This window comes from Neoarius graeffei, chromosome 2 (assembly GCF_027579695.1).
Source record: "Neoarius graeffei isolate fNeoGra1 chromosome 2, fNeoGra1.pri, whole genome shotgun sequence".
Classification (NCBI taxonomy): Eukaryota; Metazoa; Chordata; class Actinopteri; order Siluriformes; family Ariidae; genus Neoarius; species Neoarius graeffei.
This window is the reverse complement of record NC_083570.1, coordinates 97,174,239-97,186,904: the sequence shown is the minus strand read 5'-3', so window position 1 is coordinate 97,186,904 and position 12,666 is coordinate 97,174,239. Positions and strand designations below refer to the sequence as shown.

Here is a 12,666-nt window from a genome sequence, read left to right as displayed (position 1 = left end):
CGTGCTTTTTGATTCGTGGTCGGGTGTGCTTTTTTGATTCATGCTCGGGTATGCTTTTTTGATTCAGGGTCGGGTGTACTTTTTTGATTTGGGGTCAGGCGTGCCATTTGATTCAGGGTCGGGCATGTCATTTGATTTGGGTTGGGCATGCGTTTTAATTCGGGGTTGGGAGGGTTTTTTGATTCAGGTTTGGCCATGTTTTTTGATTCAGGGTCGGCTGTGTTTTTTGGTTCGGGGTCTGGCATGTCATTTGATTGGAGGTCTGGCGTGTCATGTGATTCGGGGTCGGGCATGCTTTTGAGTTGAGCTTGGGTGTGCGTTTTCCTTCGGCGTCTGGTGTGCTTTTTGATTCGCTGTCTGGCATGCTTTTTGATTCGGTGTCTGGCGTGCCATTTGTTTCGGGGTCTGGCATCCTTTTTTGATTCGGGGTCAGGTGTGCTTTTTGATTTGGGGTCTGGCGTGCCTTTTGATTTGGGCTTGGGCGTGCTTTTTGATTTGGCGCCGGCCGTGCTTTTTGCTTCGGCATTGGGTGTGTATGATAGCATATGATTTTCCTTTTCATCAAACCATTTAATGAGTCATCCTGAAAAAGATCACTACCATCAGGGTGGAAATGTTTCATCCAAGATGATCATTCAGAAGACCCCCTCTAACGGGACAAATGGATGCAAACGCTTGCAAAATAAACGCACCCTCCACTTTAATTTACTTCCTCATGTCATGCAACATAGTGGAGAAAATGAAGAAAGTGTGTCACTGCGGTCAGTGACTTCTTGTTTTACACATTTTCATAATCAACTGATTTGGAGACTTTCTCTGAGAAACATTTAGCTCAATGCGGATAAGCTTTAGCATATTCCAGGACGCATGGTAGTCCACCAAATTGCATTTAAAATGCATTAGTGTTGTGATTTTATATCCCCTGTTTATATCCAATGTGAGTTTGGGTAAATGAGGGATTCTAATCCAAGCCTAGTCATGCTGCCAGCTCCCCTAACATATGCCTATCAGCTGAGTTTTAGGAAGATTAGAAAAACAGTCATAACTGAACACTGAACTTATTCAGATCCCCCTGTTAGGAGTCATGATTCATAAAATGGTCAGTTAGCCTATGAATGATGTTGATTTCCTGCTACATACAAATTACTACAAATAATCCAGCAATGTGTAACCGCCCAGAACAAGGGTTTACCTCAAATGGTAACCGCACCATAAAAAAGAGCACCTCCAATTATGCAGACACACACAGGAAGAGCTGAGGATGTTCTGTTATTAATATCGATGTGCTTTCTGATGAGCCAAGTCTTCTGGTATATCTGAAGATTGTGAATGAAGCAGTGAACCTTTGAGCACTTGTGTAAAAAGTTGTCTTCTAAATCTAGGACGTGCAGTTTTCTATTGTGGTTGAAAACGTAGTTCTACAAAGAGAAAAAAAAATCAACTGATGATCACTCATATTAACTTCCTGTCAAGTTTGAAAGCAAAAAAAAAAAAAAAAAAAGCCTTACCTTCTCAGCAAGAAAAAAAGACTCCCATACTCACTTGCTTGCTTATGTTCTTTCTTTCTGCTGGTCACTGTGTAGCTCGATGGCTTTTGTGCCTAAATTTGGGGTGTGGTGATGTTTGTTTGCTTGTTTGAAAATTATTTGTAGTGTCAAGTGATGATCACATGATGGGTGATTTTAATATCAGTATCATTACAAGACACTTTTTAACTTTATTGCTCACGGTAGCTGATTTGGATATTCAGATCCCCCCATATTATGTTTTATGTTAATAATAATGTTACACTACATTAAATCAGTAAAATGTCTTCAGGTATTATATGTTAAGTCCAGAGTTAAATCCATTCACATTAATGTAATACTGATGTGCACATCTGCTTGTTTGGTTTCTTCCTCTTTCTCTCGGCATTCAGTTGAAGAAGCAAGCCCACTCTATCTACGATCTATATCTGTCTGAGAATTCCTTCAATGCCGTGAACATAGATGACACGGCACGCATTAACAAGAGTGACCTGGAGAAACCTACACCAGAAATGTTTAGCAAAGCTCAGCAACAGGTAGACAACACACACACTTGTGTAGGACTGTATTATAAAATAGTCTGTGTAATCATGAAGTAACTGGATCTCTCTCTCTCTCTCTCTCTCTCTCTCTCTCTCTCTCTCTCTCCATTTCCTGGGCAGATCTATAAGTTGATGAAGTTTGATAGTTACGCACGGTTCGTGCGCTCTCCACTCTATCAGAACTGCATGCTGGCCAGTGTGGAGGGACGACCCCTGCCTGACCTCGAGCCTCAAAATAAGTGCGTCACTCCAACCAGTGGCAGGAAGGTAACACTGATTTTCTATTCAATCCTTCACTGATACTGTTACCCTCATTCCCACAAGCAAGCAGCAAAGCAACAGGTATGTTTTATTTAAATTAAAGTGACACAGGTCGATGTGCTGGTTCAGGAATCATTTAATCCACTCCCCTTTCTGAATTGTGTGAGAACTGATACCCATCCCCATAGCTGGTATGCATCAACTTGTTTCAATATATTTTATTTCCTAATGCGGGGCGTCCTAACCACGTGTTAGTCTGTTTACAAACTGCTCGCTCAGCAGCCAGTTTGGAAAAGTCACATGAATTCATGCATGGGTCAGAGGTCACGATCGTGGAGCCATGGCAAACATCGCCCAGATCAAATGAAGGCTCCTAAATTGAGACAAAAGAATGATGATTTTAAGGAAGTATCTGACATTGCCAGAGGCAAAATGCACCAGAAAAGAGGGAGGGGGGGGGGGGGGGGGGGACACAGCAAACAAGTCTGTGTCAGAGGCCCCCGGTTCCGCCATGTTTGTTGTGACCTCACTCGTTATCTTATTATAATGAGGATAAACTTTGGCTGTTTCTGTACCCAAGTGTGAACATTAGCATGTGGTGTTTTTCCAGTTCATTCTCCTTCATAACCATGAGGCAGCAATAGAATAGAATGCCTTTATTGTCACTGCACAAATGTACAATGAAATTTAGTTCATCACAGGAGAGCAAAGCCGCTGCATATGTACATGCCGCCACTCTTGGGCACTTCAGCCCAAGGCCGTCCTATGTTAACCTAACTGCATGTCTTTGAACTGTGGGGGAAATCGGAGCACCCAGAGGAAACCCAAGCAGACACGGGGAGAACGTGCAAACTCCACACAGAAAGGCCCCTGTCGGCCACTGGGCTCAAACCCACAACCTTCTTGCTGTGAGATGACAGTGCTAACCACTACACCACCATGCCACACAAGCAATACAGCATGTGATTCAAGTACCTAGGGGTTATTCTAGCTACACAGGGTATTATTCATCTTTTTAATAAAGTGACCTGTGTCACTTTAATGTGCGCCACGGAGCCACAATTCCAACCACATCTGATGCGATTGGTCAGATGATTGTCAGTGGTGTTGAACAAATGACGTGGATTGCCAGTCTCACAGCTTATTATTCTATCCACATTCACTGGATATGAGCAATCATACGCTCTGATAGACGAGTAGTAGCGTAGCCAATCAGCTCATATACCTTGAGTAGAGAAAAACAAAATGGTGGCACATGTTGCTGAACCAATCGAGGACGAAATAAAAAGTCTACTCGAAAACAAAACCCTAGAAAATACAAAAAAAGCAACAAAATATGGAATGAAAGCATTTGATGGTAAGAACATGTTGTTTTTTTTATTTTTCAAGAATTATCATTATAGCATTTTTCACAAATTTGCTAGTCATTTCGTCCGTTTGTTTACATTCTCAGCAGAAATGATTTTGTTGGACATTTTGTATAAAGTTTGTATTTATTGAATTTGCAAAAAATAAAAATAAAAATGTTCTGTTTCTCAAAATCCAGTGAATGTGGAGAGAATAAAGCAGTTATTCCACTCAATCTCATCGTACATGGCTTATAGCCAACTTGGCGCTATGCATTTTGTTGGCTATCAGCTCATGTACGACTTGATTTCATGGAATAACTGTTAAATGTAGCAAGCATTATTGGTGGGTGGAGGCAGGATTGTCTTTGTTTTGATAAGCATTCCTGTTTTGGCTTTCAAAAAGGGAAAGAGTAACGTGTACCTGTACACTTTCAGAAAATAAAGTACATGATTGTACCTTTAGGGGTACAATGGCTTGTCACTGGGGCAGGACCCTCTAAGATACTTATTTGTACCCTTTATATGCTGATTAGGAACATATATGTACCTTTTTGGCCCTAAAAAAGGTACATAGTTACCTTGAGGACTAATAATGTGCTCTAGGGGGTACATTAGTGTAGACTGTACCTTGGGGGACAGAAATGGACTCCTACTGTACCCCTATTTCTAACAGTGTGCCTGGTCTGAACTGCAGTGCAAGCATCTGCCACTCACTACATTTTCATGCACACTAATATTCCTGGAATATTACAAATTTGACAATATTCAGAGTTTTGATATGAGCCATGTAAACAGCATATTCCATTTGGATATTCTGAATTTGCATTTTCAGATTAAGACATGTGAGATATGCTGATATTATTCAGGTTTTGGGAAGGTTCTTTGGATATGTAACACAACTAATGAGGAATATGCATCTTGATTAGGGTTTTTATGGCAGTTTACAACATACAGCCTCTTACCTGTTTAAGGTCAGTTCCCTAGGTTGTACACAAACTAACTAGACAATCGAAGTATGCACAGCTGCATGTAAACCAGAATATTAGTGGAATATTCATTTTTGTTAGCCATGCAAACAGCTAAGTAGGAATATTGTTTTTTTTCTGAAATATTTTGTCCATGTAAACATAGTGACTGACTCCGATGGATTCGCATGTTTCTGTGTCAGCATTGTGTATGTATTTTGTGTTTTTCTGCATGGGAGCATCATCAGAAATGTGCGCGTGCACTTCGCTGGTTATCACTTGCATTTATTGAATGACATTCAGTCACAGTTTCAGATGTACAGTGGTGCTTGAAAGTTTGTGAACCCTTTAGAATTTTCTATATTTCTGCATAAATATGACCTAAAACATCATCAGATTTTCACACAAGTCCTAAAAGTAGATAAAGAGAACCCAGTTAAACAAATGAGACAAAAATATTATACTTAGTCAGTTATTTATTGAGGAAAATGATCCAACATTACATATCTGTGAGTGGCAAAAGTATGTGAACCTTTGCTTTCAGCATCTGGTGTGACCCGCTTGGACAGCAATAACTGCAACTAAACATTTCCGGTAACTGTTGATCAGTCCTACACACTGGCTTGGAGGAATTTTAACCCATTCCTCCATACAGAACAGCTTCAACTCTGGGATGTTGGTGGATTTCCTCACATGAACTGCTCACTTCAGGTCCTTCCACAACATTTTGATTGGATTAAGGTCAAGACTTTGACTTGGCCATTCCAAAACATTAACTTTATTCTTCTTTAACCATTCTTTGGTAGAACAACTTAGGTATTTAGGGTCGTTGTCTTGCTGCATGACCCACCTTCTCTTGAGATTCAGTTCATAGACAGATATCCTGACATTTTTCCTTTAGAATTCGTTGGTATAATTCAGAATTCTCAATTGTTCCAATACACATTGTTCCATCAATGATGGCAAGCTGTCCTTGTCCAGTTGCAGCAAAACAGGCCCAAACCATGATGCTACTGTACCACCACCATATTTCACAGATAGGATAAGGTTCTTATGCTGGAATGCAGTGTTTTCCTTTCTCCAAACAAATGCTTCTCATTTAAACCAAAAAGTTCTATTTTGGTCTCATCCATCCACAAAACATTTTTTCCAATAGCCTTCTGGCTTGTCCACATGATCTTTAGCAAACTGCAGACGAGCAGCAATGTTCTTTTTGAAGAACAGTGGCTTTCTCCTTGCAACCCTGCCATGCACACCATTGATGTTCAGTGTTCTCCTGATGGTGGACTCATGAACATTAACATTAGCCAATGTGAGAGAGGCCTTCAGTTGCTTAGAAGTTACCCTGGGGTCCTTTGTGACCTTGCCGACGATTACACGCCTTGCTCTTGGAGTGATCTTTGTTGGTCGACCACTCCTGGGGAGGGTAACAATGGTCTTGAATTTCCTCCATTTGTAAACAATCTGTCTGACTGTGGATTGGTGGAGTCCAAACTCTTTAGAGATGGTTTTGTAACCTTTTCCAGCCTGATGAGCATCAACAATGCTTTTTCTGAGGTCCTCAGAAATATCCTTTGTCCATGCCATGATACACTTCCACAAACATGTGTTGTAAAGATCAGACTTTGATAGATCCGTGTTCTTTAAATAAAACAGGGTGCCCACTCACACCTGATTGTCATCCCATTGATTGGAAACACCTGACTCTAATTTCACTTTCAAATTAACTGCTAATCCTAGAGGTTCACATACTTTTGCCACTCACAGATATGCAATATTGGATCATTTTCCTCAATAAATAAATTGAAAAATACAAACTTTTAGCTGACAGTCAATACGGATTCTGGAAAGACAGATCAACAACCTTGGCATTAATGGAACTTATCGAGAAAATCACAAATGGTATAGACAATAAAAAACATGTTATGGGAATTTTCATAGATCTAAAGAAAGCGTTTGACACAATAAATCACGACATTCTATTCAACAAATTAGAGAGGTATGGTATCAGAGGGGTTGGTTTGGACTGGGTGAGGAGCTATGAGTACTTAAGTAACAGGCAGCAATTTGTAAAAATTGGAGATCACACATCTGATTATTTGCCCATAACGTGTGGAGTACTGCAAGGGTCTGTCTTAGGTCCTAAACTGTTTATATTGTATATTAATGACTTATGCAATGTATCATGTATAATGAAATGCATTTTATTTGCTGATGATACAAACATCTTTTGCGCTGGGGACAATGCACAGCAGCTTATGGAGACAATCACAACCGAAATCAATAAATTAAAAAGGTGATTTAATGTAAACAAATTGTCATTGAATTTGAGTAAAACAAAAATTATGTTATTTGGAAAATACAAGTTGAACCCTCAAGTTGAATTGAAAATTGACAACATAACCATAGAAAGAGTTTATGAAATAAAATTTATGGGTGTGATTGTTAATCATAAAATCTGCTGGAAACCACATATTAATCATGTTAAAGCAAAAATAGCAAATATTACTGCAATTTTGGGGAAATCAAGACACATTCTGGACTATAAATCACTACCGGTTACATACTCTGTATAATGCACTCATACTTCCATATCTGAGCTACTGTGTGGAGATATGGGGTAATACCTACAAATCTAACCTGCAGCCATTATGCACATTACAAAAAAGAGCAATAAGAATCGTCAATAATACGGGATATCTTGAGCATACAAACGCATTATTTGTAAAAGCACACACTCTGAAATTCACGGATCTGGTTAAACACAAGACGGCACAAATTATGTATAAAGCAAGACACAACCTTCTTCCGGGTGAGGTACAAAATATGTTTATGGAAAGGCAGGGTGGGTATAACCTGAGAGGGGAAATACCGTAAATTTTAAGAGAGTAAATGTGAGAACAACTATGAAAAGTATGTGCATAACAGTCTGTGGGGTGCAACTGTGGAATGGTCTGGATAATGAACTCAAAAATAGCACCAACATAAAACTGTTTAAAAAATTATATAAAAACATGTTACTAAAAATATATGAGAATGAGGACAGGCAGACTATATAGGTGATGATGAAATTGAGAGTAAGTCTGTGACTGGTCTTCTTGTATTTTGTGTATAGTTATAGGTATGTGTATATGTATGTACTGTATAAATGTATTGTATGTGTATATATATGCATAACATAAGTATCTGTATATATGATTTGATTTGGTCGATATTATACCATGTTGGTATGTCTTGGTATTTTGGTATGTTTTTGTTTGTTGCTTTTGTTTTCTTTTGTATATATAGTTTATTATGGCGGAAAGTAACGTTTGATTAGTGGTGGTATAGAGGGTTAGGATTGGATAAGTTATTTACTTCTTCCTAATCCTTTCTGAACATTATTATGTTACTGCCTTGTGGCTACGCTATTCTGTTTGTTTATGGCGATGTTTTGATTATTGCATTTTTTATTTAAATTTTTATTTTTATTTTTATATCTTTCTTCTTTATTGTTCGGAATAAAGTAATCAATCAATCAATCAATCAATCAATCAATCAATAAATGCCCAAGTATAATCTCTCATCTCATTATCTGTAGCCGCTTTATCCTGTTCTGCTGGGTCGCAGGCAAGCTGGAGCCTATCCCAGCTGACTACGGGCGAAAGGCGGGGTACACCCTGGACAAGTCGCCAGGTCATTACAGGGCTGACACATAGACACAGACAACCATTCACACTCACATTCACACCTACGGTCAATTTAGAGTCACCAGTTAACCTAAACTGCATGTCTTTGGACTGTGGGGGAAACCGGAGCACCCGGAGGAAACCCACACAGACAGAACCTTCTTACTGTGAGGCAACAGTGCTAACCACTACACCACCGTGACTACGGGCGAAAGGCGGGGTACACCCTGGACAAGTCGCCAGGTCATCACAGGGCTGACACAGACAACCATTCACACTCACATTCACACCTACGGTCAATTTAGAGTCACCAGTTAACCTAACCTGCATGTCTTTGGACTGTGGGGGAAACCGGAGCACCCGGAGGAAACCCACACAGACAGAACCTTCTTACTGTGAGGCAACAGTGCTAACCACTACACCACCGTGCCACCCACTATAATTTTATAATGTGTCATATTACCGTTATGTTCAAGATTCAAGAGTTTTGTGTCATGCATATAAACATAATCATGATAATTCTGGATGGAGATTCTGATGAATTTTAAATCAATTCAATAATATTACAAGTGTTGCCAGGCAAAATGAACCTTGCCTGACAGCACTTAATTTATACCTATATTTTGATAGTGGTAATATTTCTCAATCATCAACTGTCAGGTTATAGACCTATGAAAATCCATGACCTTGAGTTTGACATTTCAAATTCATTCAAGGTCAAAGGTCATGGTGCCAAATGAAAGCCCATATGGCATTTTCTATGAGGTGTGTCAGAAAAGAATCAGGACTGGGGTCACAAAAAATTATGTCAACTACAAACTACAAGTTTTCCCTTTTGAAATAATCCCCCTCAAGTCTAACACATTTTCCCATCCTTCTCTGCCACACCTCCATGCACTCCTGGAAGGATTCTCCCGGGATTCTCTGCAGCTCTGTTATCACAGCCCTCTTCATGGCTTCCATGTCTGGAAAACAGGTCCCCTTGATGACCCCCTTGATCTTGGGGAAAAGGAAAAAAAAATCACATGGAGCCAGGTTGGGTGAATAGGGAGGTTGCTCCAGCACGGCAATGTTCTTCTAGGCAAGGAACTGCCAGATGCTCAGGGTGTTGTGAGCCGGCATGTTGTCGTGGTGAAGCAGCCACAAGTTGTCCTGCCACAACTCTCACTTCTTCTTGTGCACTGAACGAAGCAAACATTGCAGGATCTCTTTGTAGACATGCTGGTTGATCGTCTGGCCCTGTGGCAAGAACTCTATGTGGACAATGCCCCTCACATTGAAGAAGCACACTAAGTCCTGTTACTTTTCTGACATACCTTGTATAAGTTGATAATGGTAAATATCTGTCTACCATCAACCGTTTTCAAGTTATGTTTTTAAATTTTCAGATGATACAGCCATCCTTAGCCTACTGCATAAAGACACATGTACTTCAGCCTATTTCTCAGAAATAGGAAACTTTGTGCAGTGGTGCGACGCTAACCATCTTATTTTAAACGTCTCTAAGACTAAGGAGATGATCCTGGACCCCAGGTCTGTTGGGAACCACAGTCCTGTGGTCATACATGATACACACATTAGTCAGGTCAGCACACACAGGCACCTAGGAATTCACCTGGATAATACTTTTCGTTGGAAGGTACATGTTGAGAGTCTCTGTTGTCGAATACAGCAGAGACTATATTTCTTACGTAGACTCAGAGTGTTTGGTGTGGATCAGAGGATTATGTTTGTATTCTATCAGGCGGTATTGGAGAGTTTGGTTAGATATGGGATATCAGTATGGCTTGGCAACCTCACTGTGCAACTGAAAAACAAGCTCAACCATCTGATTCAAACTGCCATGAAGGTTATGGGTAGGAAGGATTACCAGTCCCTTCAAGCTTTATATGATCAATCTGTTCTTAGGCAAGCTCAAAGGATATTGACTGACCCATCACATATTCTATATGCAGAGTATGAACTTTTGCCCTCAGGTAGACGATTTAGAGTTCCACACTGTAAACTGAACCACTTTAGAAAGTCATTTGTGCCTACTTCCATCAAACTTTTAAATGATGCGGCCTGAGGCTGTGGTCACTGTGTAATGGTGCCATGGTGTTTACGGGAAGTGTGCATTCTGGGGTGTGTGTGTGTGTGTGTCAGTCTGTCAGTCTATTATGTGTTATTTATGCTGAGTTGTCTGTCTTGTGAGATTTTGATTGTTGGATTGATGCTGCCTGAGGCTGTAGTCACTATGCAATGGTGCCATGGTGTTTATGGGAAGGGTGCAATCTTTGGGGGGGGGGGGGGGGGGGGGTTGTCTGTTTGTTTGTTATGTGTTATTTATATTGAGTTGTCTGTCCTGTAAGTTTTTTTTTTAATTGTTGAGCATTGTATGCAGTGCATGAGTCCAAGACAAATTTCCCTTTGGGATAATAAAAAATCAATCAATCAATCAATCAATCAATCAATCAATCAATCAATCAATCAATAACCCTCTGAAAAGCCGTGATCTTGAGTTTGACCTTTCAAGGTCACTCAAGGTCAAAGATCATGGTGCCAAATGAAAGGCCATATGGGAGTTCCTATTTGCTCATAATAGTAAACATTTATCTTTCGGCAACCGTTTTTGAGTTATAATGGAAAATATGCTATTTTGACTGAAAGGTTGACCTTTTCGGTGACCTTGACCTTCACCTTGACCTGATTACCCCCAAAATTTAATCAGGTAATCTACAGGCAATTGCCCACCTACCTTGAAAATTTGAAGTCAATCGGTGCAACCGTCTAGATCAGGGGTCACCAAACTTTTTTCTCTGGGGGCCACATTGTCGTTCCTGACTGTGATGGGGGGCCGGGGTTGGGTCAGCTATATAACATAGAATTGTATGACCCAGACAAATATGACCACCAGCAGGCCTCATTGTGTAGTAGAGATTACTAGCGTGGCACAGCCATCCCCACTACTATATCCACACTACTACGGTATATCAACACTTGATTCCTGGCACATATTTGTTTATCTTTACTAGTGGTTTGCAAAAGTAGTAATCGAGTCTTCACACTTTGTTTTAATTTGAAATACCACAGATATTCCATTTATTTATTTTCTAATAAAAATAACATCAAAGCTGTCAAGGTAAGAAACATCTGCCTAGTTGAGGTGATTGACACTGGTAAAGGTGAGTGGAAAATTATAAATTGTAGGTAGGCCTGTTGATATTATTAATAATATTAATAATAATTGTGTGCAGCACTTAATAAAGGTCAAATAAATAGGCCTATAAAATAAATACATTTTAAAAAACAGTGAAATTATAATAATATGAGCAATAGATCAATAGATCACAGCAGTTGTGCTGTGTCCTGCACGTCATTGCTCTCATCCATGGCCAAAGCAAAAAACTCGAATTCTGACGCTTTCTCATTCAGCTGGTCATACACGTTGTCCCCCAAATCTTCGGTTCGCCTGGTCATAGTAGGTGCGGGGAGACTCACCGCATCGAGCGCATCCTTCTTGTTAGGACACACCTCCTCGGCCACAGCAAGCATGCATACTTTAACAAAGTCCCCATCAGTAAACGGCTTTCCATGGGTAGCTAGTAGGTGAGCTACCTTATAGCTAGCTCGGACAGCAGCCTGGTTGATCTGGGTTTGGTGAAGGAATACATTCTGTTGTGCAGCCAGTCCGCATTTCATCCTCCGCATCCTGTCTTCTCTTGTTTGTCCTCGCAAACTAGCATACTCTTTGTGGCGGGTTTCGTAGTGACGACGCAGATTATATTCTTTGAAAACCGACACACTTTCTTTACATGCAAGACAAACTGCACGGTCCTTACACTGAACAAAAAAATAATCGGTGGTCCACTGTTCTTTAAAAACTCTGCACTCTCTGTCAACTTTTCGCTGACCGCTAGCCATTTTGCTGTCCTGAACACTGACAGTTCTCTGCGCGTGCGCTGCCTGTCATTGCTTGATCGCGAGCATATGACGAAAATTAGGAAAATATGAATAGTTCATTTTATAACTAAATATCAATTTTAATTGATAAAATCAACAAAATACAAGATGCAGACATGTTATTATTTGCCAAAAAGCAATTTAAAAAAATAGGCCATGACCACTTTTGGGGATTGCCTCATAGGGCCGGTTCAAGTGGTGGGGGGCAGAGGGGCTGGGGGGCCGGTCAAAGGGGGGTGGCGGGCCGGAGTCGGCCCGCAGGCCGTAGTTTGATTACCCCTGGTCCAGATGCTGTATTGTTAACAGACAAACAAACAAACAAACAAACAAACAAACCGCACTGATTACAATACCTTGCCCTGCTTACTCCATCATGGGCAAGGTAAAAAGGCGACACGTTAGCCTTGTTCTTG

At 40.4% G+C, this 12,666-nt stretch overlaps 1 protein-coding gene across 3 annotated transcripts in view; it reads left to right on the top strand.

Moving 5' to 3' along the window:
- Window positions 1-12,666, top strand: part of rgs14a (regulator of G protein signaling 14a) — a 48,248-nt gene that overhangs the window by 16,691 nt on the left and 18,891 nt on the right. For all 3 annotated transcript variants that reach the window (XM_060915240.1, XM_060915241.1, XM_060915242.1), the window contains 2 exons: window positions 1,919-2,062; window positions 2,189-2,335. In XM_060915240.1, the coding sequence (XP_060771223.1) occupies window positions 1,919-2,062; window positions 2,189-2,335 (291 nt within the window). The remainder of the gene's footprint in view (window positions 1-1,918; window positions 2,063-2,188; window positions 2,336-12,666) is intronic.